Genomic DNA, 26,556 nt, shown 5'->3' with positions numbered 1-26,556 from the left:
TTTGCATTTTTTACAAGACATACAGGATGAATAAATTCCTACTTGCAATTTTGGAACGTTTTAACGCGAAAAAATCTTTAAAAAAGCTGCCAGCATTTCTGGCCGTGTTTCTTTACATTATATGCTTGATATATTTGTATTATTGATATTAAGATCGAACTAAAATGTATGGTTAATAATGAAATACGGTGTCGAGTCCGCTTACGGGAAGCTCGATAAGCATTCAGACTGGTCGAGTGTATGTGAGTGCGTGTGTGCGCGCATGCGTGCGTCCGAGCTCGTCCGAACTTTTTTTTCATTAATTGTGCACATTTTAACCCATTCATGTTCATGCCAATTGGACTCTCCCATCCTGCTAAATTGAATCAATTTATTTCCAAAATTAGGGATTAGTATATTTATTTCTATATTTAGAGTATTTTTTATAGAAATTCCTTGAAGCAAACAGCGCAGACCCTGATGAGACGCCGCATTATGCGGCGCGTCATCTGGGTCTACGCTGTTTGCCAAGGCCTTTTTTCTTGACGCTGGACTGATATCCTTAGTCAAAGGTCAAGGTCAAACGTAGTGCCAGATATAAAATAATAATATGAGTCCTGTTCTGATATTTCTTGACATTATGCATGTGTGTAAAGTGTCGTCCCAGATTAGCCTGTGTAGTCCGAACAGGCTAATCAGGGACGACACTTCCCGCTTTTATGGTATTTTTAGTTTCAAGGAAGTCCCTCCTTACCGGAAATCAAGTTTAGGCGGAAAGTGTCGTCCCTGATTAGCCTGTGTAGTCCGAACAGGCTAATCAGGGACGACACTTTCCGCTTTTATGGTATTTTTAGTTTCAATGAAGTCCCTCCTTACCGGAAATCAAGTTTAGGCGGAAAGTGTCGTCCCTGATTAGCCTATGTGTACTGCACAGGCGAATCTGGGATGACACTTTACGCAAATGCATTATGCCCAGTTTTCTCAGAACGGGGCTCATATTTATGTACACTATTCTCTTTGGTAACGTCAGGTAGTTCTCTGATTATGGTTAATTGTGATTTATGTTAATCATTATGCTACCTATGCCGAAATTAAACAATCTATTAGTCAATAATGATATAATATATATTAAGATTGCACTTTCTTATCGTCAGATATATATCATTTAATTTAATAGATTGTGATGCCCATATGTCATACAAATGTCAACATTCAAAAATCGGGTTGTTCTTTGCGCGTTTAATTATACCGCCAGTATCAAAATTATTGCACTTCCAATCTTAAGAAGAAAATGACTTTTAAAATTTAAAAATCAAACACGTCGGTTATTGGTTCTTAGTAACATCAAAGGCACTTTGTCAAGATGAAGAGATTTCTGAATCTGTAGGAAATTATTTATTTACACGCTAAATCGGTAGCACAATGGACTTTTATGGCAAGTAAATACCCAGCAATTAAGTGTCATTTACGACCAAATAAAATGAAATTGAAAGTTTAATGTTTGACTTTTATCGATGTCTATCAAAAATAATTATGTTTTGAAATGGAACAGGCGGTTAATTTATTGGCAGAAACGGTTTATTTACAATGCGTTTGAGTTACCAAATATGGAAAATGTTGAGAAAAATCCGTGTTCCATTTTCAAAGAAGGCTACAAAACATGAACAAGAATGATGTTAAACAAAGGGTGTTTAAAATAGAAAACGGATTTCGGATTTCGTCTGAATTGACAAAAGACTGTGTAACTATTTGTTTGTTTTAATTCCATTAAAAGTGTACGATAAATGATACTGATAAATAAATGTTAAATAGATAGATTAATTATTGTTAATGGTAATAATGCACTTATTATTATAAATGTTTCATTTAAAACAGTTATAGTGAATTCGATATGCATATAAATATAAATTATTTATTAATGTCGTAAGCATAAATGCAAAACCTTAATTTTGTATATTTCAGAAAGGAAATCTATTTAGTTTTATTCAAGCGATTATGAAGTCAATAGCATAACTTTGCCATTCATAATTGCCTTAACAAGACAAAAACTTACTTCAAATATATATTTATATATATTGTTTAATTTTAGTAATGTTTGAATTGTATAAATTGTTTAATCGAATACGCATTGTATTGCTATTTTAAGAAAATAAACAAACATTTGTATGTTTTAATATGAACCGCGAAGTACAGCACCATTTAACCATATTTTATGAGACTAAATACAAACAACGAAACATAAAATGGTGTCTTAAACGTACGTCATTTTTATTTTTATTACTTCAACTTGCTTCTATAGACATTAAATTAAATATGCGCATCGACGACGTTTCTTCACTTTACTCGTTTATAGTAGAACCCACTTATTTCAGTTACTCTCTGACTCTTGTATGTAGTGATAACGGAATATATTTGAGTCTCGCTCTGGGAAAACGCGGCTTAATACACGCGCGTTAACCCTTTGCATGCTGGGAAATTTGTCGTCTGCTAAAATGTCATCTGCTGAATTTCTAAAATTAGCATTTTCTTCGATTTTTTCAAAGAATACTATTAAAATAGCAAACAGTTTGGATCCTGATGAGACGCCACGTTCTGTGGCGTCTCATCTGGATCCGAACTGTTTGCAAAGGCCTTCAAAATTCGGTTCCAGCACTGAAAGAGTTAAGTGTCTTTCAAGATTAGCTGGACAATCCGCACAGGAAAATCACAGACTACTCTTTACGCGTTCACATAAATTTCCGTTTAAAAAGCATTGTATATAAGAAAACCCAGACTAGACGGAAAGTGTAGTCACAGATTAGCATGTGCGGACTGATTGATTTACACACAATTTACGGCATTTTATGATCATGCTTTAAGCGCTGTTTTCCCAAAGCATGGATATATTACAAGTCCTGTCTGCGGGCTCCGACGTCGCTTTTCGCTCCTTTGTCGTGTTTTTTTTTTTTGCGTTTTGACTTGGACTAAGGTTGTACAAAATATGTGCATCGATAGTGTTTTTAACATCGAAAATCTATAAAATCTAAATGTAGGTATGGACATCACAAAATCGATTTGCATGATGTAGGATTGAAATCAAGTCAAGGCGTAGGATTGAAATCAAGTCAAGGCGGTGACCCTGTTTGTATACATGTGTCTTTGAGCTAGCCCTGTGTTGTTTCCCAGTGTCTCATAGAAGAGAACTCAATAATTGCCTTAACCCATTTAGGCCTAGCGTCTATAAAAAGGCCTTGGCAAACAGCGTAGACCATGATGAGACGCCGCATGATGCGGCGTCTCATCATGGTCTGCGCTGTTTGCTTCAAGGAATTTCTGTAAGAAATCTTCTAAATACAGAAATAAATATACTAGACATCCCTAATTTTGGAAATAAATTGATCCAATTTAGAAGGCTGGGAGAGTCCACTAGGCATAAATGGGTTAAAGACAGGCGCCACTGATCAGAGCACAAGGCAGGAAATCAAACTCTCTTAATAGATTGCTGCATACTTAAAAATACTATTAGTACGATACATGTTTGATCGAAAAAATATATGTTATTCTTACGTTAGTCATGTCTTTCTGCTCGTCAGTTCGCTCGTCTTTTTGTCCGTCCGTCCATACACATTACTCGTGTGATTGTTTTAAAAGTAATTAAGGTATTTTCATAAAATATGATAAACTTACAAAGGCAAGGCAAAGTTTTGGCAGGGCCCCGTGTTACCTCGTAGGGCAGGTCGATGTTACTTAAATGGAAGATCATCATAAAGGAATTATCATAATAATTGGTATACATGCATGTACTCATTCAGTTATAAGATTCACATTTTACCTGTCAATTTCTTTGACTCTTCATCCGCCCTTGTCTCTGTCCGACCACAAAACGTAAATAAATAGAAGCGTATAATATCACTGATTGTTGCTGTTTCTTAGAAATAATTGTAAATACGTACACGCAACTTAGTTTTCTTCTAAAAGGCCAAATGTTCATTATGCAAGACCGATCTGTTTTCAACATAGATCATTGAGGTGCTTGTTGCTAAAGATACGACATTACTTTACAGTGTAATAACTCAACATCTATGTTTGATATGGAAATAAATATTCCAGTACGCATTGAGTTGTATATGTGCCTTTTACCTAAAGGAAAAGGTCGCGGTGGTGTAGTGGATGAGGTGTCCGCCTAGCGATCGGGAGTTCGTGGGTTCGCTCCCTACTCGGGGAGCGTTCTCATTATCTCCTCCGTAGACACCATGTACTGGTTCTTGAAACGGACTCGACAGTGTCCATATCTGCCTATAATAGGCCTTCATGTAATAGTCAGTAATTGACTGTAGGAAGTACGAACTTCGGAAGTAGAAGTAGAATTACATGTCTTTTTATCCCTTCATCTGTTCATCCACCCGTCCGTCTGTCCGTAATAAAAAATGAAAGCACTAAATAAAGAATATAGAATATAAGCATAAAACTTTACACATACGCATTAAAGGGATCTTTTCACAGTTTGGTAAATTTACAAAATTGAAAAAAAAGTTGTTTCACATTCGCAAAATTTCGTTTCAGTTATGATATTTGTGAGGAAACAGTATTACTGAACATTTACCATAGTCCAATATAGCCATTATATGTATCTTTTGACGATTTGAAAACCTAACAATTATAAAGCGTTGCAACGCGAAACGATTGAATAATTTGGAGAGTTCTGTTGTTGTCGTTTAAATGTACGAAACTACGAAGATTGCTTATATAAGGTATAAAATACTTAATCTGTGTTTACCCGGCGGAATAGCCGAGAGGGCTAATGTGTTTTACTTCAGCCTAACTCCAGGACTCCGGGGGTCACTGGTTCGAGCCCTGGTACCGGCTACTTTTTTTCCTTTTATTAAATTTTATTCTTGATTTTTTTACTGGAGCTTTTAAGATCCAATTTTTACATTTATCAATATAAAGCATTTAATGAGAAACTTCAAAATATGCCAAAATCTGTGAAAAGACCCCTTTAAAAGGGACGAGGATTATACGTGACCCATCATTTCTACAAACGTCACATGTCAGGTTACAAAATCGGATTATCGAAGGGCATTTATTAACTAATCATGCAACTTGGCATACACGCAATATGACGATTATATGCAAAGCCTGCTTTAATAAAGGTCGAATCGTCTATATTAAAAATAGTGCTGTACTAATGTGATATTTGATTTGAATAGAGGTATGCATCTAATTAGTTTTTTGAATGTTATGCATTTTTTTATTGAAAGTGGATTAAGCCTGACCGGAAGGAGACGCCTGTATAGCCACTCTGATCACATCGACCACTTCCTGTAGTTTATCTCGATTTTTTCCGAGATGCATGCGAACACTAAATCGATATTAATTATGTTGTTTGTTGAAAGATAAACAAAGATAAACTGACTTCTAGAACAATTTATATTTGCCTCCAGCAGACGAACACGGCGTGTGCGTTACGTCATGTCGTCCTGTCTGCCAGCTAGCAACAACAACAACGTCAGTGACGTCAATGCCAACAAGAAACCTCCATCATCTTCATCGGAATCTAGGCTTAGCCGTCTGGTAAGAAAACATGTGCGTAACAAATGTTTAAGTGATGAATTCATTGCAAGACATGAAATGTGTGCGTAACAAATGTTTAAGTGATGTATTCATTGCAAGACATTAAACGTGTGCGTCACAAATGTGTAAGTGATGTATACATTGCAATACATGAAACATGTGCGTTACGAATGTTTAAGTGATGTATAGATTGCAAGATATGAAACGCGTGCATTACAAATGTGTAAGTGATGTATAAATTGCAAGATATGAGCCAATATAGAAATCATTCCGTTGATAAACTATAAATATTAGCATGGCTCAAGGAAAACGGGACTTAATACACGTGCATAAAGTGTCTTCCAAAATTAGCACGTGCATTGCGCACTGGCTAATCAGGGGCGACACTTTCCCCTTATATATAATTGTTTATTTAAAGAGATCCCACTGGGTTAATGTTTCTTCGCAAGCCAAGGACTGTACAACCGTTTGGAAGAATTGCTTTAACTATGTTTCCAATTGAGCTTGAGAAACAAATCCTCATCGAGTCGCATTGGTAATATGTGTCTTGTTCTGTGATAATTGGGCAAAATGCATGTGCGTTAAGTGTCGTCCCAGATTAGCCTGTGCAGACCGCACATGCTAATCAGGGACGACACTTACCGCTTCAATGGTATTTTTCGTTTAAAGGAAGTCCTTTTTACCGGAAATCTAGTTAAAGTGGAAAGTGTCGCCCCTGATTAGCCTGTGCGAGCTGCATCATGCGGCGTCTCATCTGGGTCTACGCTGTTTGCCAATGCATTTTTTTTTCTAGACGCTAGGCATCAATGGGTTAATGTTAGTAACCACTTATTACTTCTGACTATTAACTTCTGCAGTATGTGTATTCGTATGAGTTATATGTATGGCTCTTGTTACACGATTCGGCATGTATTCGTTCTGTCAATCTGTCTCACACGAGACTAGGACATACGTTTTCTTAAATTCCTATTTTACGATGAATCGTTGTAAAAAATTCTCTTTTCGCAAACATGCTCATGCACTTAATACATCTTAATATCATACACAATTTAAACCACCACCACCACAAACAACAACAAATATTACAACTAGAACTGGCGCGACATGGCCGACGCGTATCCAAACGCCTCATGTTTGACCAAGGGGTGCCACAGGGTTGGTAATGGTGTCATGCATTGTTTAGATTGATCGTATTATAAGAGATGTTCAGTATCAATTTGAAGTAAATCGGTGGAGAAATGAAGAAGTTATTGTAAAATAACCTAAAAAAATGAGTGAATACCTCTGATCCGGCCGCACCACAACCCCCATAACTTTTGACCCAGGGGTCAGATGGCGGAGTTAACCACATAATATATTTCGAAATCTAAACGCGGACCCTAAGGTCAAGGTCACAGGGGTAAAAAAATTATGCGCATGGAAAGGTCTTGTCCAGGTACGCATGCGTACCAAATATGAACGCAATATCTGAAGGGACACAGATGTTATGAGCTTTTTTTTATCGCGGTCGCAGATTTCGAAACCTGAACGCGGACCCCAAGTTCAAAAATTGCATGCCCATGGAAAGGTGTTGTCTAGATACACATTGTACCAAATATGAAAGCAATATCTGAAGGGACACAGTAGGTATGAGCCTCTTTAGAATCGCGGTCGCAGATTTCGAACCTGAACGCTGACCTCAAGTTTAAGGTCAAGGTCATAGGGGTCAAATAACTTATGCGCATGGAAAGGTGTTGTCCAGATACACATGCATACCAAATATGAAAGCAATATCTGAAGGGACGCAGTAGTTATGAGCCTTTTTAGAATCGCGGTCGCAGATTTAGAAACCTGAAAGCTGACCTCAAGTTCAAGGTCAAGGTCACACGGGTAAAAAGTGGTATGCGCATGGAAAGGTGTTGTCTAGATACACATGCATACCAAATATGAAAGCTTGTCTAGATACACATGCATACCAAATATGAAAGCAATATCTGAAGGGACACAGTAGTTATGATCCTTTTTCAAATCGCGTTAGCAGGAAAATCTCTGACCCGGCCCCACCCCAACCCCCATAACTTTTGACGCAGGGGTCAGATCAAAATTCCGTCGCCGTCACCGTCGCACATATGCTGATAGCTACAATGTGTGTAAGTTTCAAGGTTCTAGTGCTAATAGTGTAGGAGGAGATAGTGGCCAGGACGGACGGACGGCGGAGATAACCACATAATCCCCACTTTTTCTCCGAAAAGCGCTCGGATAGCAATAGAGGAACAACAACAAAAAACAGCATAAGTAAACACTGTCTGCACGGTTCAAGCCCAAGACATGGATCTCACCAAAGACAAAGAAGTCCACCGATAATAGTGATATCATGTTTAATAAGAATGAAACTAAAGAGTACAATCATAATTATGGTTTAAACATGGGCCAGGGCAATGCAATCAAAACCCCTATTACACAATTGCCCTCTCGTTTAACATAAACCCTGGCACGCAATTATTCCATCTGATCGTTATGTCATGAATGAGTAAATATGTTACAAATTGAACTGTTGTTTGCCAGTCGTCAGTAATTATTTATGGATCCTGGTACACAATTAAGAGCTATGCATGATAGGCACCAATTAGCAAAACCCTCACCTATTTAAAAAAAAATGCATGACGTTAACATTTGATTGACGCTTCAAAACACACCATAGTTAAGACATATTTATTTTAAGTAACATTACTACTCAAAATCAACGAAAATGTCGTACAATTGTTCGTAAAATAAACTTAACCAATTAAAAATCAGTGTTCATTATGGCAATTGCCGAAATCTCAACGCCAGATGTGGTCTGGTAAAATAGATGTTTGTAGATACAAAATGCTCGTTTTTATTATTGTTTTGCATATCTATTCATACGACACATGAACACTAACATAGTGTTCGTGTGTCGTATGAAAAGATATATTCGCGGGAATTAATTGTGGCCACAAAAAAATAAAAACGAGCATTCTGTATCTACAAAAATCTATGTAATCGTACCACATCTAGCGTTGAAATTTTGGCTATTGCTACAAGGAACACTGATTGTTAATGTGTTAACTTTATTTTACGAAATACTTAACGAAAGTTTCGTTGATTTTGAGCGTTATAGCGACTTTAAACTACCGGTAGATTCTATTTAAACTGTTAGTGCATTTAGTCAATTGTGCCCATTAAGCAGAAGGAATCAGTACTGTGTGCCTTTGGTTTAGATTGTGAGACTACCCTCTACGCGAGGATCAAACCCTTGACCTCCCGGTCGTTTCAAGAGCATATCAGTTACATTACATCTTCGCGTTTAATTTTGAAAATAATGCATTTTTTCTGTAGATAACATGCCTCTTCTTTCGGAAGAAAACAGACGTTGTCGACATGGGCAAAGAGTCGTCTGCTTCGCTCAAAAAGCAGAGAATGTCCGTCGACAGGTCCGAGCGTTCCAAGCGCGTGCTCAAAATGGAAAGCATGCGCACTGCACCCATGAAACGTGACGAGAATGACGTCACAGAACAGTCGCCACAAGGGGCGTCACAAATGTTTTTGCCTTCAGAAAATCCTAAAGGTTTTGACGATCATTTATCTGTTTGCGTAATTTTTACAAGAAACTGATTGGTCCGCTTGACTATCAAATGGCACACTAAGGAACAGTATTCCGTACATCGGTTTCAATCTTTACGTATTAAATATAATCTTTTCTAACGCAATTTAATTATTTTAACGTAATTTTTTTTATCATGCGATTACAAAAATAATAATATGTGTTGTATGCTTTAGGTTATACTTTTATTCCAAAGTTCAGAAAACCCATAAAATAAAAGTGTTTATTATGTTTCAGTAATGTTTTAGGTAGCTTCCTTGTTCTCTTGAAGAACTTAGATTATCATTATTATCTTCAGCGGGATTCAATTTTAAAACAAAACAAGATGTATGTGAATTCGAGAATGCAATGTTGTTTTCCACTCACATGTACTGATAATCAAAACATCCAATACAAAATTCATTGCCACTATAACATGCTATATAATTCAATATTAATTTTGAGTTCGAATAAAATATTCCTTCATTAATAATCGGCGTACACAAATCTGCTTCGTTTCAGCGTCTTTTCTCTCCTACTTAAATCCGTCTGTCAGGCGGGCTTGCTCCGAGGTCATCCGTACATCAAGACCGAATGTGCGCGAGGCATTCACGGAAAATGGCCGTCTACCGGTTACACGAAACACTAACTACCGGGGGCAATCGAGCGACGGGAAAAAGTCCGGAAAACCGCCAAAATTGCCGGAGCGTCACAGCAGTAGCGTTAGTCCCGCAAAGCGAGGCGTAATCGTAGTTCCAGGCGTCATGGCGAGTGACGACGACGTTGGATATGATTCCGACGAAGAGATTCGAGACTTCCAGGACGAGATGCGTCGAATGAACCTTAGTCATCCCGACCTGCGGGAGACGTCAAAGAACGCTGACGTCAGACAGAAACGGCGTCGACGTGAAGGTAACGTTAGAAACAGAAAGATCAGCTAAAAAAGGATCACGTCAAAATTCATGTAAACAATCAAAATGTGACAACGGTACACACTTGTGAATTGAAACCGGTATTTAGTAAAATTTCTTTTAACCCATTTATGCCTGGCGTCTAGAACATAGGCCTTAGCAAACAGCGTATACCACGATGAGACGCCGCATGATGCGGCGTCTCCTCAGGGTCTGCGCTGTTTGCTTAAAGGAATTTCTTTAAGAAATATTCTAAATATAGAAATAAATATACTAGACATCCCTTATTTTGCAATAAATTGATCAAATTTAGAAGGATGGGAGAGTCCACTAGGCATAAATGGGTTTAAGTCATTACACACGCATTATATGCATCAGTGTTCAGACAAATATCAGATTTAATATTATCCGTTTTATGCATTGTGGTTAATTTAACTTTGAGTGTAAATATTAATTATTTTACAGAGGAAATGAGCTTAACGGACGAAGGTATAATTAAATAATTGTCATTTTCCTTTTAAGCAAGAACTCATTTGTCATCTTTTTTATGTACTAATGTGTCATGCAGTTGAATTTTAACTGTAATCCACGAAATGCCCCCGTCATTTATCTCTGTTTATCCTGTGTAATGCTTGAATCAACTTCAATTAAGGACCTAAGATGTGCGGTCGTTTGTTATAACCAAAGTTCCGCCCATATGCTTAGTTTCGTTGAGCTTGATAACATTTCTACCGTAGAACTAATAATAATAGTAATACTATTTTATGTTGTATTAAAAAAACATTCATAGATACTTTCAAAAATGAAAGGTATGTTGAGACTATAAGTATAACAGCATGAATAAGTTATTTATATTTATAGTCATCAAAGCACCTTTCGTTTCAGTCCATACATAAAATAGTATCAACAAATTTACTTAAATATTATAATTCATGCAGGTTTTCAAATCCGTTGTATCAGTGTATCAATGTCATATATATATATATATTATAATTCACAATGCTTGAGCAAATTTCTTCGCCGATAGAAAAAAAAATTCTTAATTATATTCATGAACAGGAAATGATGTAAGCATTTCAGAGCATACTTCATATTTGCTAGTAACGGCTGTTGTAGGATCCATTTCCCTTTCGGAGGATGACAGTGCAAGCGATGCAGAAGTTCAGGCAGAACCCAATCGTCCGCAGAATCCGTCTCCAGGGCAATTAAATGACGTCACTCATGACGTAACAACAAACGCATCTTCATCCGTCGTCCAACAGAAAACTAGATCAATGGAGGACGTTATTGATGATCTTTTCATGCAAACACGATCAAACATTGACTCTATATATCGCGATGGGCTGGAAAACATGGGCCTAGAGACATATCGATCAGAAACCATGACGCCGGAAACTTGTATGAGACGTTTGGAAGATGAATTACTAAAAGAATGTACCACTGATCAGGCGGAGGCACACCTTGGCAGTGAGCGTAAGAAGCCTTCGTTACCAACGAGACCACCTCCACCAACCCCGGCCAATATTCATAGACCTCACATGGATAAACTTTTAGATGAAGTTTCGATCTGGGCCCAGGATAGGCAAAAGTGGATTCTAGAAAACGGAGGGAAAATTGACACGTTAGAGCCGAGTACTCGGGAAAGCACGATGGATTGTTTGACTCCTAACGGCAACGCCATAGAAATGGTCAAACAAATTAACGAAGACGAGGAGAAACATTCTGAGAAGACTAACAACGGTCGATTATCAAGTTGGTTAAATGATCAATCGGTTGTGAATAAGAAAGATGATACAGAATCGTTACAAGTGGCTGGGATTTTGACTGGTCCTAGATTGTTTCGTTCAACAACAAGGAATCCCCAAGCGAGACACGTAAGCTTTGGTGGAAATGAAACAGAAAAGGCATCATTTACAGGACCACCAAAGTCCGAATCAACTCGTGTGGTAGTGCCAAGGAAGCGGACATACAAAGGAGTGCAGGTCATCGATTATGGTAATGATGATACCGAAGTTGTAACCGATCCAGTTATAAATGATCACAACCAGACAGAACAAAGGACTAGCATTGAAATCAAAGACATCAACGAACAAAGAAAAAATATAGAAATTATAGAAATGAAAAATGTCACTGATGGCAATGTAATTTACCCAGAACCATGGACATCTGACATGTATAAACGATCCCCAAATATAGAAAGCGACCGTTCAACAATACACGACAATTTATCCGAACTTGACGAAAAAGCTACTTCATTTAGACCACGTAGTCCCGATAGTTGGTTAAGTAGTAACGGGTCTTGTTCAAATCTGCTGAATAAACCAGAACACTTACTCAATGACGTCAATGATTGCTTTGAAGTTCCGAATCGGACTCAAAATACGGATGATGTACATGATGGAAAATCAAAAACACCCGAGCCAGTTGAATCAGCCTCCAAAAATCTTGTTAAAGCTACGAACATCAATAAATCTCACCAGATCGAACGTAAAGCGCCTAAGGTTCATTCCTTTAAAGAACTAGAACGACAAATATCACTAACAAAACAACCGATCCTTCCAGTGCTACCAATGCTCCGAAACACACAAATAGAGCCGCTGTCAGTGCTCCCGACGGTGAAACCAACGCATTCATTCGAATCCTTCCCGGCCCTGCCGGGTATGAAGACGCCTTCCTTCAAAACATCAAGAAATATGAAAGAACAGGAGCTACTAGTCTCTCACAGTACTATGCGACCATTTTCTGAAATCCCTCTAAGGCCTGATTTTGGACAGGGTAGAAATAGTAGATTGCTGGCCAACAGGAATGATGGTCCAAATGGACAAGATTCAAGTCATCCAATGGATCAGTTCATAATACGACCAGTGTCGGAGACTTTTAATTCTAGTCGAAGAGTTGATAAGATCGGCATGGGTCCGATAATGGCAACTAAGGAGAAGCAGACGTACGCTCAAAACATTGTAAACGCTATCGAAAAACAGCGTATGAAACCGAAGGATAATGCGTTTACTTTGCAAATACCTGTCGCCAATGAATCTAATGAAGTCATAATCGAGGAAACTAACAGTAAACCGGAAAAGAAACGACACAAAGTGTTTACTCAAGGTTTAATCGGCGGTGGGTATAACTACGATAAACACAGCAGAAAAAATAAACCAATTGAGTCTTCTCAGAAAAGTAAAAGTTTTAGCGAAATGCATGGGGCGTCTGAACCTGTGTCACTTAACCATAATGCCTCATTGAATGTTACCAGCTCCACTCCCACAGCTAGTATCAATGATTTATCTCTGAGTATTCGCGGAGAAAGCTTTGAAAACCATCCAATGGAAGGGCAAAACCAGTTACAATTCCATACTAAGGGGGGTGTTGTCAACGATGCCAACCAAAAAGCGAATGGCAGTTTAAATCGAAGTCAGTCGTTGCAGACACATAATATCAGCGGCAATATACGACAAGACGACGTGTTGCGGAATGGCAATACGAACGCAACAGCCGATAAGTTCCGAAAATTGCGGACAAGACGGGATGTGGAAATGGATTGGCTGCTAAAGGACGCTGCTGAAACCGAGGTTTGACGGCCCAGAACAAGATCTGATATTTTTTATTTTCGCTCCTGATGCCTAAGCTCGGAATGAAACTGGTTTGTAGTTGGGACGTAACTTTTGAGAAATTTAAGTTTAGTTTATTTTGATGTTGACCTTTGACGGAAAACATGATTATTGGGTCGGGAAAACGTCCGGGATATACTATTAGATGATATGTCGATTCCTTGTGAAGAGGATGCAAAATGAACCCAGGTTAGAATCACTTAAGATGTCTTAAAATGGGATTATTCTTTGTAGACCCGAATCAGTACAACCAGTGCAATTCGTCGGTAATTAGCCTGAAAATTACCGTCGAGTCGTGTATTCGGTATTTGGACTTGCTTGCTCTGTTGGTAAAGCACTGGGCAACAAAGATCGCGGACTCGATCCCGGCCCGCACTCGTGAGCGGACAGGGCAATAATTCCTTTCAACACCCACCCCTCAGTCTCTGAATCAAGAAGGGTAGTTGTCTTTTAATGGCATATATATGCGTCGCGTTCTGAGAAAACTGGACATAATACATGTGCGTACAGTGGCGTCCAAGATTAACCTGTGTAGTCCACACAGGTCAATCAGGGACGACACTTTCCGATTTTATGACATTGTTCGTTTAAATGAAGTCTCTTCTTAACAAAAATCCAATTTAGGCGGAAAGTGACGTCCCTGATTAGCTTGTGCGGACTGCACAGGCTAATCTGGAACGACACTTTACGCACATGCATTATGCCCAGTTTTCTCAGACTGCGACTCGTATATATGCGCTTACTAATGGTAAGCCAGCCATCCAAAGCAAATTGTGTGTTGGTGACATGACCGATGCCAATGTGACTTAGATTCTGTTGAAAACGGAGAAAAGTTAATCCAAACAATCAAAAGTTCTTGGGAAGGAATGGCACGTGATTGATTTTAAGGGACTTTTTCATAGATTTTGGCATGTTCTGAAATGTGTCATTAAATTTTATTTAATACAAGTTAATATCGGAACAAAAAGGCTCCAGTTTAAAACAAGAATACAATTAAAGATAGAAACAAAAAAAAACACAACGGTATCCACATCTGGGCTCTAACCCCTTACCTTTCGAGAAAATGTCTTACGATTGATCCACTAGGCCATCCATGTTGATACCAGCTGGAGTGTACTTTATACTTTATACACGCAAAGTTGGTATTGTAACAAAATATACCGATAACAACAGAGCTCTCACAATTATTAATTCCGTTCTCGTTTGTAATTTTTAGGTTTTTAAATCGTCAAACGATGCATACAATTGATATTTAAGAGCAGGGTTAATGTTCAGTAATATTGTTTCCTCGCAAAAAAAAACATAACAAGAACTAAAATTTGCAAAATCTGAAACATTTTTTTTTAATTTTGTCAATTTAATAAATTTTGAACAGTTCCCTTTCACGGCACGCGGACAAGTATGAGTAAGTAGTTAAAATGTTTAAGAGCTCAGTAGACTCGCTGAACCAGAATTCATGTAAAGTGTGATGTTGAACACAGTATTCTTTCTTTTGTGATATGAATAATTAATAGTGTTAACAAACGAACATTCACTAAACTAAACTAGCAACGGTAATAAAAAGCATATTCTGATGAGCGTTGTTTAATTTCGAGGACTTACTTCAAATAACCTTATCACAGAAAGATGTACTTCAATACTTTCCAGGTTATTATCTACGCAAATAATTTTCCCAAAGAAATAAATTGCTATTCATTTTTATTTAATCATGATATTATTTCGTGATTTTTGTAACATATTTATGTATGGGTGATTTTTTTTACATGGGTTGGGGATTTCACATTATTAATTTATTACACAATCGACAAATGGTAAAACAACTTAGACTATCATAAGTTTTCAAATATCGTCTTAAAAAGATTATAGTTCTTATTCAAGTAGGCTTTCATAAGTTGCTTATCCAATTACTGTTTAAACAACCATATTCAATAAAAAAAAAACACTACATATTTGGAGCAAGCCCATGATTGCATTAATGAAATCATACGGTCTTCAACACCAATAAGTCCATGTATTTTATTGTTATTGAATATTTTATGTTCCTTTCAATGTAAATACCGATATATTCATTACAGTTTTCATCATGATCACCAATGTTTGTAGATATTATTATGTTTTATTTCGGTATAAGAACATGATTTGATGTAAACAAAACTGTATTATTGTAAAATACTGTAATCCGATGTTTATAATATTTCATATGCAAACTTGCCATTCCATATCAAGTAATTGAATGGAAACATTCATCATATTTTGACCATTTGTTGATCACAGCATCACACTTTTTTGATGTGCTTGTTTTTGAAAGAATATAAGTGTTTATTTTTTCCACCGGCATACCGACAGTATTTATCCACGTTTTTACTAATTGTGCTATATTTTATGATGTACAATTTGTTGAGTGTTATATTTATTTGTGACAAGTGCTTAACATTACAAATAAAATTATGTGAAGTTGTTGTTATGTTAAATAATCGATAGTCCGTACCACTTTCAGCACTCTGTCCATTGAGAGGGTCGGGCGTTCTTTTCAGGATCTTTACATGTAGATGAAGTATTTTTCTAGCCAGTAAAGTTCACTGGAGGGGACTTATGGTTTTCGCTGTGTGTTTCTGTCTGTCTGTGAGTCTGTCTGCCACACTTTTCTGGATTCTGCGATAACATTAAAATGTTTTCATATTTGTTCATGAAACTTGAAACATATATAGATAGCAATAGGACAGTATGCACGTCATTTTATTTTGTTCCTACGTCAAAAATTCTGATTGCTATGTCAAAAATTTATTTAAAAAAATCTGACAATATTGGAGCCGGTAGGGGACATATAATGCTTGGAAATAGTCTTGTTATATTTATATTTCTTTTAAATACATACGCCCTTTCGACTCTACGCTGTTCGTGCTTTCCGCTCTTTTGTTATTTAAAGATCACTGAAACAAAATTATCCTGCGCATATGCAAACACCCTCTATTTCTTCCTATGAGTGAATAAAACATCCATAGCATACAAACAATAATATTAATATATAGGTTTAGTTCTTTAATATACGTTGATGATATGTATTTAACGTTATTGGAAAATGTTAGCGGCAAACTTGATTTATTGTTCTATGTCGTAATGTCGCGATAGAATTATTTTAACTTTTTGGGGCGGTTGTCTACTGCAATTCGCCCCATAGGTAACATAATATACGTATTCCGAAGAATGTAGTCCGTTACTACATTAAACCACTTTGCATCCAGGTTCTGCTTTCGCAAACAAAATAGCTCCGATGAGCGCGTTCCATCCATGGCAACGTCTTTCACTGTGGCATTAGCACCCGAGTTACACGCAGTACTCGTGGATGGTGTATACAGCGACGAAATATCGGTTCAATACTGAACTATCTACACTTAACCGATACAGCGCATTTATGGTCTTTCGTTTTAAGAAATCAACTGCTTTCGCGATATGGGCGAAACAATTTAAAGTGATTTTATGGGCATTTTTCACTGTTGAATTGAGCTGAAAACAATTAACAGGTCAAAAGAGTAAGTTAAAATGTTGCTACTGACCAATTATCTGCAACTCATCTTGCTACCAGTTGTTTAAAAAAATATATTTTATATTCGATATTTTACGTGACTCACCCAGTCCTGTAAGCAGAAATGATCCGTACAACAAAATTGTGTCTTTGTGTCGTATAAATGAATCTGCACTAAAACTAAATTAAGGTTCACATTGTACATGCGTGATCAGTTGTCAAACGAAAGTACGGTTGATATTCAAATGCATTATTTTTCTCTTTCCGGGATATTGTTTTAGTATGTTGGTGCTGCATTAACAAATAAAAGTGTATATGAAGTGAAAACACCAAAAATAAACAACGGTTGCGATAGACACTTATAAACTGTAAGATGCCCATAATATCACTTTAATTACCACGCGCTACATTTGTTACTGTCAAAGTAAACATCTCAATGTTCTCTGCGCTACACAGTTTTTATATGACAATGCTTTTCATGCCAGTTTTGAACTTTTTCCTTACAGACGAAATACATGTTGTGGTTGTCACTTTCACAGCTGCTAATTAATTTGCGTTATTTTTTTCCAAGGAATCAAAACAATCTCGTATATGTCCGTCCTAATAGAAGAACATTGTCAACATTTATTTTTTGTTCCCATAAAGTCGCTATATGACCTACACTGTGTCGGTGTGCCTTAAAATCCAGCAAATAAATTAATAATTTATATATATGAATAATAATTGAATCTACATGATGTATAGAAACCTTATGACAACGTTTGTCTTCACGAAATCTCAGATACTAATACATATAACACTAAGTCAGAGTTATAACCTAGGTCACCAGTTCAAATAATAACAATCAACATTGTGTTCACAAACGTTTCGCTGTTATGAACTGCCACGTACGACAATGACTTGTTTTAAAAAAGCTGCATTTACTTTTAACCCCAATAGCTAAATAATATATTATGTTGACAGCCTGTCACCCTTCCTTAATTTCATCTGTTTTATTCAACAAAGGTGATCGGTTGGCATCACAGTGTATAGTGTTTTACGACCACACAATTTGAGCAAAATCGCCCTACCAGTACTTTCAGTACTTTGATTTTATATCTTAACAATAGCGTATGCCTGTACGTTTTTTTTTAAATGTTCGGTGTCAAGCATTTAGAAATCTTTGACAAAAGTCGTACAGAATACCCTTGTTATAGGAGGCCAAGATGTAGCAAAGCATACAGGAGGGCAAAGGTCAGACAGTTTTTGTAATAACTACGTGACTGACATTTGACATTTGTTTACGCTAAGCAGACGTGATAATACACGGCCACATCCTCTCCATAGACGTGTTGCAGCATATAATTATCACTTCACTAGGCTGGCGAAAGATGTTGTCCAGCACTGGGTACAATGTAGGTAAGGTAAGAATTGTTTATTTGTATCTCGTAAATAGTAATACTTTAGATCAATGAAATGAATATGTCATTGACATATGCGATGTAGTAAACATGTTTACCTGCTTTATGGCGTCAAATAACAAAAATACGTAAGATTATGTGGGTGTAATTACATTTTTTTCACAAGCAAGGTGGAAAACATGTTTACTATTTTATGACATTTAATATACAAGAAAACACGTTGGTGGTTAGACAACAGTCATGTTGTCTAATCGCTTGACACCCTTTATGGTTCCATGAGGATTTTCCAATGTAAGCGAAATTCTTTTTCCAATTAACTAAAATATGGAAATCTTCACCTTATCACAAATTACAAAGTCAATGGCGACAACACTCATAAAATAGAAGTAGCCAGAGCGTCAAAAATCAAAGGACAGCGTTTAAATTCGCTTTAAAACAATAAAAAGGAATATTTATAATAACACAAGCTCGACAAGCTTGAACGGTTCTTTTGAATACATATTCGTTGTTGACATTAAAGGCCATATCACCGTTCGGAACTTGAATAACTACATTCGTTTGTAATGTTTACATAAAATACACACGTTAAAAGATATACAATAATGTATTCAAAAATAGGACATGAACAGTATACATTTAAGCTTTAGTGTGTATACAAATACCACAGAAAATATAAATAAAAGATTGTACAACAATCAATGTGCCCATATAATACGAATGCATACGCTATTTTTGACGGGTGCTGGCAAGTACGGACGTACGGACAAGTAAAAACACAATTACACATTATTTAATTGATACGGGTCATAAAACGTTAACGAACAAATCAAAATCACTGCGATTTATAACTATACACGCAATGAATGTTCGCAGTTTATCACATGTTATTCCCTTCTTCCGTTGGAATAAATACCTTTTCACAGTGATATTGTTTATGTGTTACCATAACAAAACAATAAACACAATCATAAATCGATATAAACATTTTAAAATCGATATCACTTGAACATTGACTTATTGATCGGAGGAATAAGCTCGTTGCTATATCGCTGAGCATGAGAGACAGATGACGTGACTGACAAAAACATAGAAAAGCATAAAAATATAGGCATAGTACTTACGAACATATGGACGTTAATGACATGTACTTAGCGCGAAAGGTTAAGACTACAACCAGCATTTTAAAGATATAAACAACACATTTCATGATGACATCGATTGATTGTTTTTAATTCATATTACTATTGCTTATCATTACGTATCATTAGTTATAAATATAATTGAAAACGCTTCCTTAAATGTTATTAAACTTACATAATTCTATATACACGTAAAATACTTTTTACGAATGTTTTTCGTGTTTAATGCTATAATAATGTTACATTAAAAAACAATTAAAAATATGTTATGAAAGTAATAACAGTGGATGGTTTACGTCCCGATGGTATACACGAAATAACAATAAATATACAATAAACATTCATACTTAACGCTATTGTATCGGAAAAAGCATTTAAAACTAATCGCAGATTGCAGAGTGGATTCATAATAATTATAATTATTAGATAAGCCATGAGCCTTGGTGGTCCAGATGTCACAGAAGTTTCACTTTTACATACTTGCAAGTATGGTTTTAATTATTTAAAAGCAAAAGACGCATTCAATTTATAATTATCGTAAATATAATGATATGCTGTGTACCCAACCAATAAACACGGTATAAATTATACAGTTCGATTTATTATATGCAGGGAATTTCATCAACTCAACAGCAAGGTTATACTGCATACCTCATTTTTTCCTCACTTCTGTGTTTGGATTTTAACAATTATTAAACGCTTAAGGCATACACTTTGCTTAAACGCGTGTATTAGTATACATTTTATAAATATTATAATTGTAAATATTGCAGCATAAACAGACTTGCTTTCAACACCTGCTCTTTTCAGTAACAGCTGAAAAGTAATACCTGTACCTTTAATGATCAAAGATTGCTCAATAGTACATGTCAATGTTCATATGACTTAATGGTGATATATAATACATGCATCACAATAAATGTATGATCAACGAAAGACACTGTCAGTATGTGATAATCATATTTAGTATATTTAATACTTAACAGAACAAAATGGACGGAACAATTTCGATTTAAGCCACGCTCTAGAAAAAGGGAGTTAATTGCATGTGCGTAGAGTGTCGTCCCAGATTAGCTTGAGAAGTTCGAACAAGCTTATCAGGGTCGACACTTTCCGCCTAAACTTGATTTTTGCTAAGAAGAGACTTTCTTGAAACAAATATACCATAACAGCGGAAAGTGTCGTCCCTGATTAGCATGTGCGGAGTGTACAGGCTAATCTGGGACGACACTAAACCAACATGCATTTTGCACCATTTTTATTTAGGCATACAAAGCTCATATTTGTTTGATGCAGAAAATTCCGGTTTCTTTCGTTTAAAATGATCATTTGACAGTGTTTGTTTAAAGTAACATTACTACTCAAAATCAACGAAAATTCGTACAATTGTTCGTAAAATAAACTTAAAGTAAGAACCGACAGATTCACATCTGAAATCGGAATATGCCCATGTCCAATACAAAACATTGACACTCCATATTTTCTTTTGCAAGCGTCTTTTCTGTTGTTTTCTGCGATTGTCTTTGACGTACCTACTCTTTCGCGCGTTGCTCAAATTCTTCGGCTATGCCACTTGACTGCAAGTAAAATATGGCAAAATGAATATAAGAAACTAATGAGTCTTGTAATGATTTAAAGATACGCAACAATGAATCATTTGCAAATTTATTTGAAAGGCATTGAATGAAATGTACCCTAAAATGTATCTACAACTGTAAAACCTTCAAGTTATTACTTTGTTGCAATAAACAAGTAATAAAAGAGAGGCGAGTTTTGTTATCGGCATAGACACTCATCTTATCATATCCAGCTGTCACTTAACCCTTGGCCACTTAGATACCTATTTTAACGCATTTTTAGTTCCGTAGAAAGTTAAATTTAATTAATGACCTTTCTAACTATATTCAAGTTTTAAAGGCCTCATTTCCAATCCTAAGATACTGATGAGCAGAAAACAGCATAAAACCTGAACATGCGAGTATTGCATTAAATGTATTATTTTTGTTCTTCACCTGAACGCACAAAAACTTAAGTTTCAATTTGTCATGTTTTCCAAGAGTAACAGATTGAACTGTCATTTTCATAAGCAATAAAAAAGCAATTTCCGGGTCTGAAAATAACCCCATGCTGTGTGGAAGTAAACAAACGCTTTTTAAGAGAGAATGTTAATAAAACTTTCGCGGGATGCAAACACTGTGAAAGGTGATAACGTTACGTATACGATGTTTCCCTGGCTATTTACGACAGGCTTATTTCCAAATGTACTCTTTAAAAATGAACTCACCGTATTACAATCACATCCTTACCCTTTCCCACTTAGATATGTATTTTGACGCGTGTGTAGTCCCTTAGAAGTTTAATTTCGTTTAATACCTTATTTTACTGGATTCAAATTTTAAAGGTTTCAGTTTTAACCCTTAGATACTGATAAGCAGCAAACAGAATAAAACCTGATCAGACTGCGAGTTTACTCGCAGGCTGTTCTGGTTTTATGCTGTTTGCAAAATCTATTTTCACTTGGCTTTTGGGGGATCTGCTCAGATGGTTACCCGTGAAATATATACAGATCAAGTAATTTAATCACATTTAATTACTTTTTTGTTTTTAGTGTGTTTTTCAGTGGCATGAAATTATGCCATTTATTGAACTTGAAACAAAGATACACACATACAACTGTAGGTTAAAATATGTATTATCATTAGAAAACGAAGAAACATAATAAATGATCAGATGATGAAGGTAATTAGTGATTTTTTTGCATCTAACCAAACTTATCACGCATACAAAGGATAAATATTGAGATAATCGATGCAAACATGCTTTCGTCCTCTTGTAAATTCATCAAAATAAGGCAATCGTTGATTGTGAAAAACATCAAAAAAATATAGACCTACCTATTGGTGTTGTGATTGATAATGATCAATTATTAATATTGCTTTCATTATAAAAAACAGTTTTATTTAACGACGTAAGGGATCGTGAACACAAGTTTGATCGAAGCGTAACCTTGGGAATGTTTCACGATATAAACATGTATTTAAATATAAAGACATTGTTTACATTTCTCAACTGAATACATGTGCGAGACCTAAAATACGAATGATCACATTCAAAAAAAAAAAAATACCGGGAATAGGAACGCCACGACTTTGTCATCGTAAGAAACGCGAGGTCGACAAGAAAAGTAATGGAGTAAGTAAAAGTAAGAAAAACTAATGATTTCTAGATAATGGAAATATATATGTAAAAAATGAACAAAGGATACAAAAAATGCTAAGAATGCGTAGGCGTATACTAAATCCAGGGGTTACATAAAAACGTGACGAAAGTCACAAAATAAACACGATGATGTAACAGAAATTATAAATAATGACGCCAGTAACTTGACGTCACTTACCCAGTTAAAGAACGTAGCGGCTCCCGCGCTGATGATGACGATGTCTTCCAGCCGGATGTCCCTCAGCAGCGCCTTAGTGCGCATGACCATATCAGCGGTGAGTTTGTTGACGTCGAGCTCCTGGATACGTCTCTTCAAGGACATCTTGCCCGTCTTGCCTATCACGGCCTGGACGTTCTTCCAGTCCTACGAAGAGTTTCAGAAGTAATACAAATGAGCCTCGCACTGGGAAAATGGGTTTAATGCGTGTGCGTACAGTGTCGTCTCAGATAAGCCTTTGCATAGAAATACAATAAAAGCGGGAAGTGGTTGTCCCTGATTAGAATGTGTGGACTGCACTTGCTTATCTGGGACAACACTTCACGCAATGTGCGTACAGCCACGCTTTCTGAGAGCGTATCTCATGTATTAAAATACCTCACGTGTGACTAGCTAACTGTACTTGCGACAACAAATGGAGCAAAGCCTAAACATTTGATTTTAGATTAGATTAAGATTTTAGAAAAAGTTTTAGGCTATCTAATTACGATGGCTGAAACAGGAATTTGACCTTGCACACCCTGGGTTTTTGAAAGTATTGCATAATCGCTAAACAACGTCTATGCTCGATCTGTGTTTCACCTTATTGTGTATCTTCCTCTGGTTTGTCAAGCAACAGCACGATGTGTTCCAATCTCTTCCCACCTTATCCTCTAATGACCCTAAACTCTCATTCGTCTCTTATTCCAGATTGCCTACCAACATCAGTGTAACTCTGATAACGCTGTAGAATCCCCCCCCCCCCCCCATTGCCCCAGACGAACATCACCTTGGTCTCTTCCCCGAGGCTGCATAGCAAAAAATTTGTTACTCTCATCACGCGGTGGATATCAGGCCCTACTTCAATGAGCCCTAAAGTCACCTTTGTCGTTTCCTCAGGGTCGCCTAGCAACAGTGTTTCTGTTTGCCCTCATGACCCCTCAACTTAACTTTGTAATGTCATTTCAGGTTGCTAACCAATAGTAGTGTAACCCGTATCACATTGACGACCATACTTTTCTACCAGCCTTGACCTAAAACCTCATCGTTCTCTTTTCCCATAGCAACAACATCATCCCGGGGTTGACTCTCGACCTTCCCAAATGAGCCCCAAACTCACCTTTGTCGATTCCTCAGGGTCGCCTAGCAACAGCAAGGTTGCCCTCATTACGATGTGGATCTCCGCTATGGGATGCGCGTATGACCGGATCTCCGATATGGTCCGCTGGTTTAGGGTCATGACCTTGAAAGGATACATAAATTAAGTCACCTGGTTTAAGTGGTATTTTAGGGTTAATCTAGCCTTTTCACGGCCATAAAATACATAAATAAATGATCAATGACTCAAGTCATGCGAAAATGTGTCTTAAGAAATATGCGGAATGTATTATTTCGTAAGTAAATATATTTTTATTCTCATTATAGATATGACATGACATAAATTATCTATTTCCCGAGTAAGTTTTATGAATAACAGCAACAACAGAAGTGTTCTGTATTAGAATATAATTAGAATGTTTATATTTTAATAATACGAGTACATTATAATATTAATAGACGTGGGCATAATGATAAGTCCCCCCCCCCCCCCTGCTTTACCTCGTGCAGAACTTTGTGTAGGCGATTTACGGAAATCTTCACTTTACTTTTACATGAGAGAACAATAGAGATAAACCTTTAAATAAAATCGTAGGACTTTTATTCATACTTCATTTCGATTCTTTGTGAATATCACGATACAGCTTTTTTTAAGTTGTCGGATTTATCTTCCGAATCTTTGTGAATATCCTAAATATCCCACCAGCCCGTGTATCACCTCGTGTATGAGTTTCTGTAGCCGTTTGAGGCGGGCAATGAGGTCCTTTGCCTCCCTGAGCTCCCCGGGCAGCTTGCCCCCGTATCCCTTGCTCTCCACCAGGTCCACCGCCCTCTCTAGCTCCTCCAGGTTCTGAGACTCGATTGCCTGATGAAGCTCTAAAATATATGAGTCGCGTTCTGAGAAAACTGGGCTTAATGCATGTGCGTAAAGTGTCGTCCCAGATTAGCCTGTACAGTCCGCACAGGCTAATCAGGGACGACACTTTCCGGCTAAACTTGATTTTCGATAAGAAGGGACTTCCTTGAAACTAAAAATGCCATAAACGCGGAAAGTGTCGTCCCTGATTAGCCTGTGCGGACTGCACAGGCTTATCTGGGCTGACATTTTACGCACATGCATTAAGCCCAGTTTTCTCAGAACACGACTCATGTCATAGATGGACTTAAGATTTTATTTGCCGCCCACCACATTAATAACTTTCAACCGCGATGGTTCTCCATTCCTCCAGACTCTGTCTAATGCAGACCAGAACCCAACTTTCTATAGCTGGGTAGTAGTATATACATGAGGGAAAACGAGGAATAATGCATGAACATCAAGTGTCGCCACAGATTAGCCCGTGCAATCGGCATAGGCTAATCAGGGACGACACTTGTCGTCTTGATTGGCTTTTCGTTCAGAAGACATTTCTATAAACGAAAAACTCCATACAAGCGGAAAAGGTCGCACATGCTAATCTGAAATGATACTTTATGCACATGCATTTAGCTCCTTTTTCCCAAAGCGCGGCTAAAATACATTTTTCCGTACTCGGTGCTCTCTACCATAGGCTTACCTCAGATTCTGACCTTCAAACACAATGAAGGTATTTATTTTGTGCTAAGTAGTGCGAGTTCGAAAAGCAAATCTTTTTTTATGACCAACACGGCCCAGGGGGTGGTCATACTTTATGTAACATACATTACCTTTGTGGCATTTTCGCACTGGTCGTTCAACATACATGTTTTATATAAATGTTCTCAGTAAAAAAACAATACGTGCAAAGATAGTTCAAACAAAGATAGTTTGTGAAATAACAAAAAGGGATGTAAAAATGCTGAAAAGCCACAAACAGACTCGAATATGGGAACATCATGGAACAAAACAGTTCTTATTTTAAATGCATAACTATTGCATTATTTATCCCATGATGTGAACATTCCTCTTCTTATCATACAGAAATGTATAACATACCCGATTAATCAGTGAACAGAACGGTATTACGCTATTTACAAGTGGAGAGTACTGTATTGCATTATTACTACTTAAACAGAACTGTGAAACATACATGAATTTAGCGGTGCATAGCTTTAACCCTTACCACTTAGATACATATTTTACGCATTTGTTGTCCATCAGAAAGTTAAATTTTATTAAAGGCCTTTCTTACTTAATCCAAGTTTTAAAGGTTTCAGTTCCAACTTTTAGATACTAATGAGAAGCAAACAGCATACAACCTGAACTGACTGTGAATTACTCGCAGGCTGTTCTGGTTTTATTCCGTTTGCAAAAGCCATTGTCGCTTCGCTTCTTATGGGGGGAAAGGGTTCATTCCTGTTTTGTTCAATACTCGAACAGATCAGGAAT

General features: G+C 36.9%; 1 protein-coding gene across 1 annotated transcript in view; it reads right to left on the bottom strand.

Moving 5' to 3' along the window:
* Positions 1-19,142: 19,142 nt before the first annotated feature.
* Positions 19,143-26,556, bottom strand: part of LOC127831004 (lim and transglutaminase domain protein ltd-1-like) — a 35,822-nt gene continuing 28,408 nt past the window's right edge. Inside the window, exons 10-13 of the mRNA XM_052355980.1 lie at positions 24,928-25,085; positions 24,232-24,354; positions 23,094-23,279; positions 19,143-21,273 (exon numbers count right to left, since the gene is read on the bottom strand). Coding sequence (XP_052211940.1) covers positions 21,229-21,273; positions 23,094-23,279; positions 24,232-24,354; positions 24,928-25,085 — 512 coding nt within the window. The 3' untranslated portion in view covers positions 19,143-21,228. The remainder of the gene's footprint in view (positions 21,274-23,093; positions 23,280-24,231; positions 24,355-24,927; positions 25,086-26,556) is intronic.

The sequence above is a fragment of the Dreissena polymorpha genome, chromosome 5, assembly GCF_020536995.1.
Source record: "Dreissena polymorpha isolate Duluth1 chromosome 5, UMN_Dpol_1.0, whole genome shotgun sequence".
Classification (NCBI taxonomy): domain Eukaryota; kingdom Metazoa; phylum Mollusca; class Bivalvia; order Myida; family Dreissenidae; genus Dreissena; species Dreissena polymorpha.
Note: the sequence above shows the minus strand (reverse complement) of the source record. Positions and strands in the feature narration are given on the sequence as shown.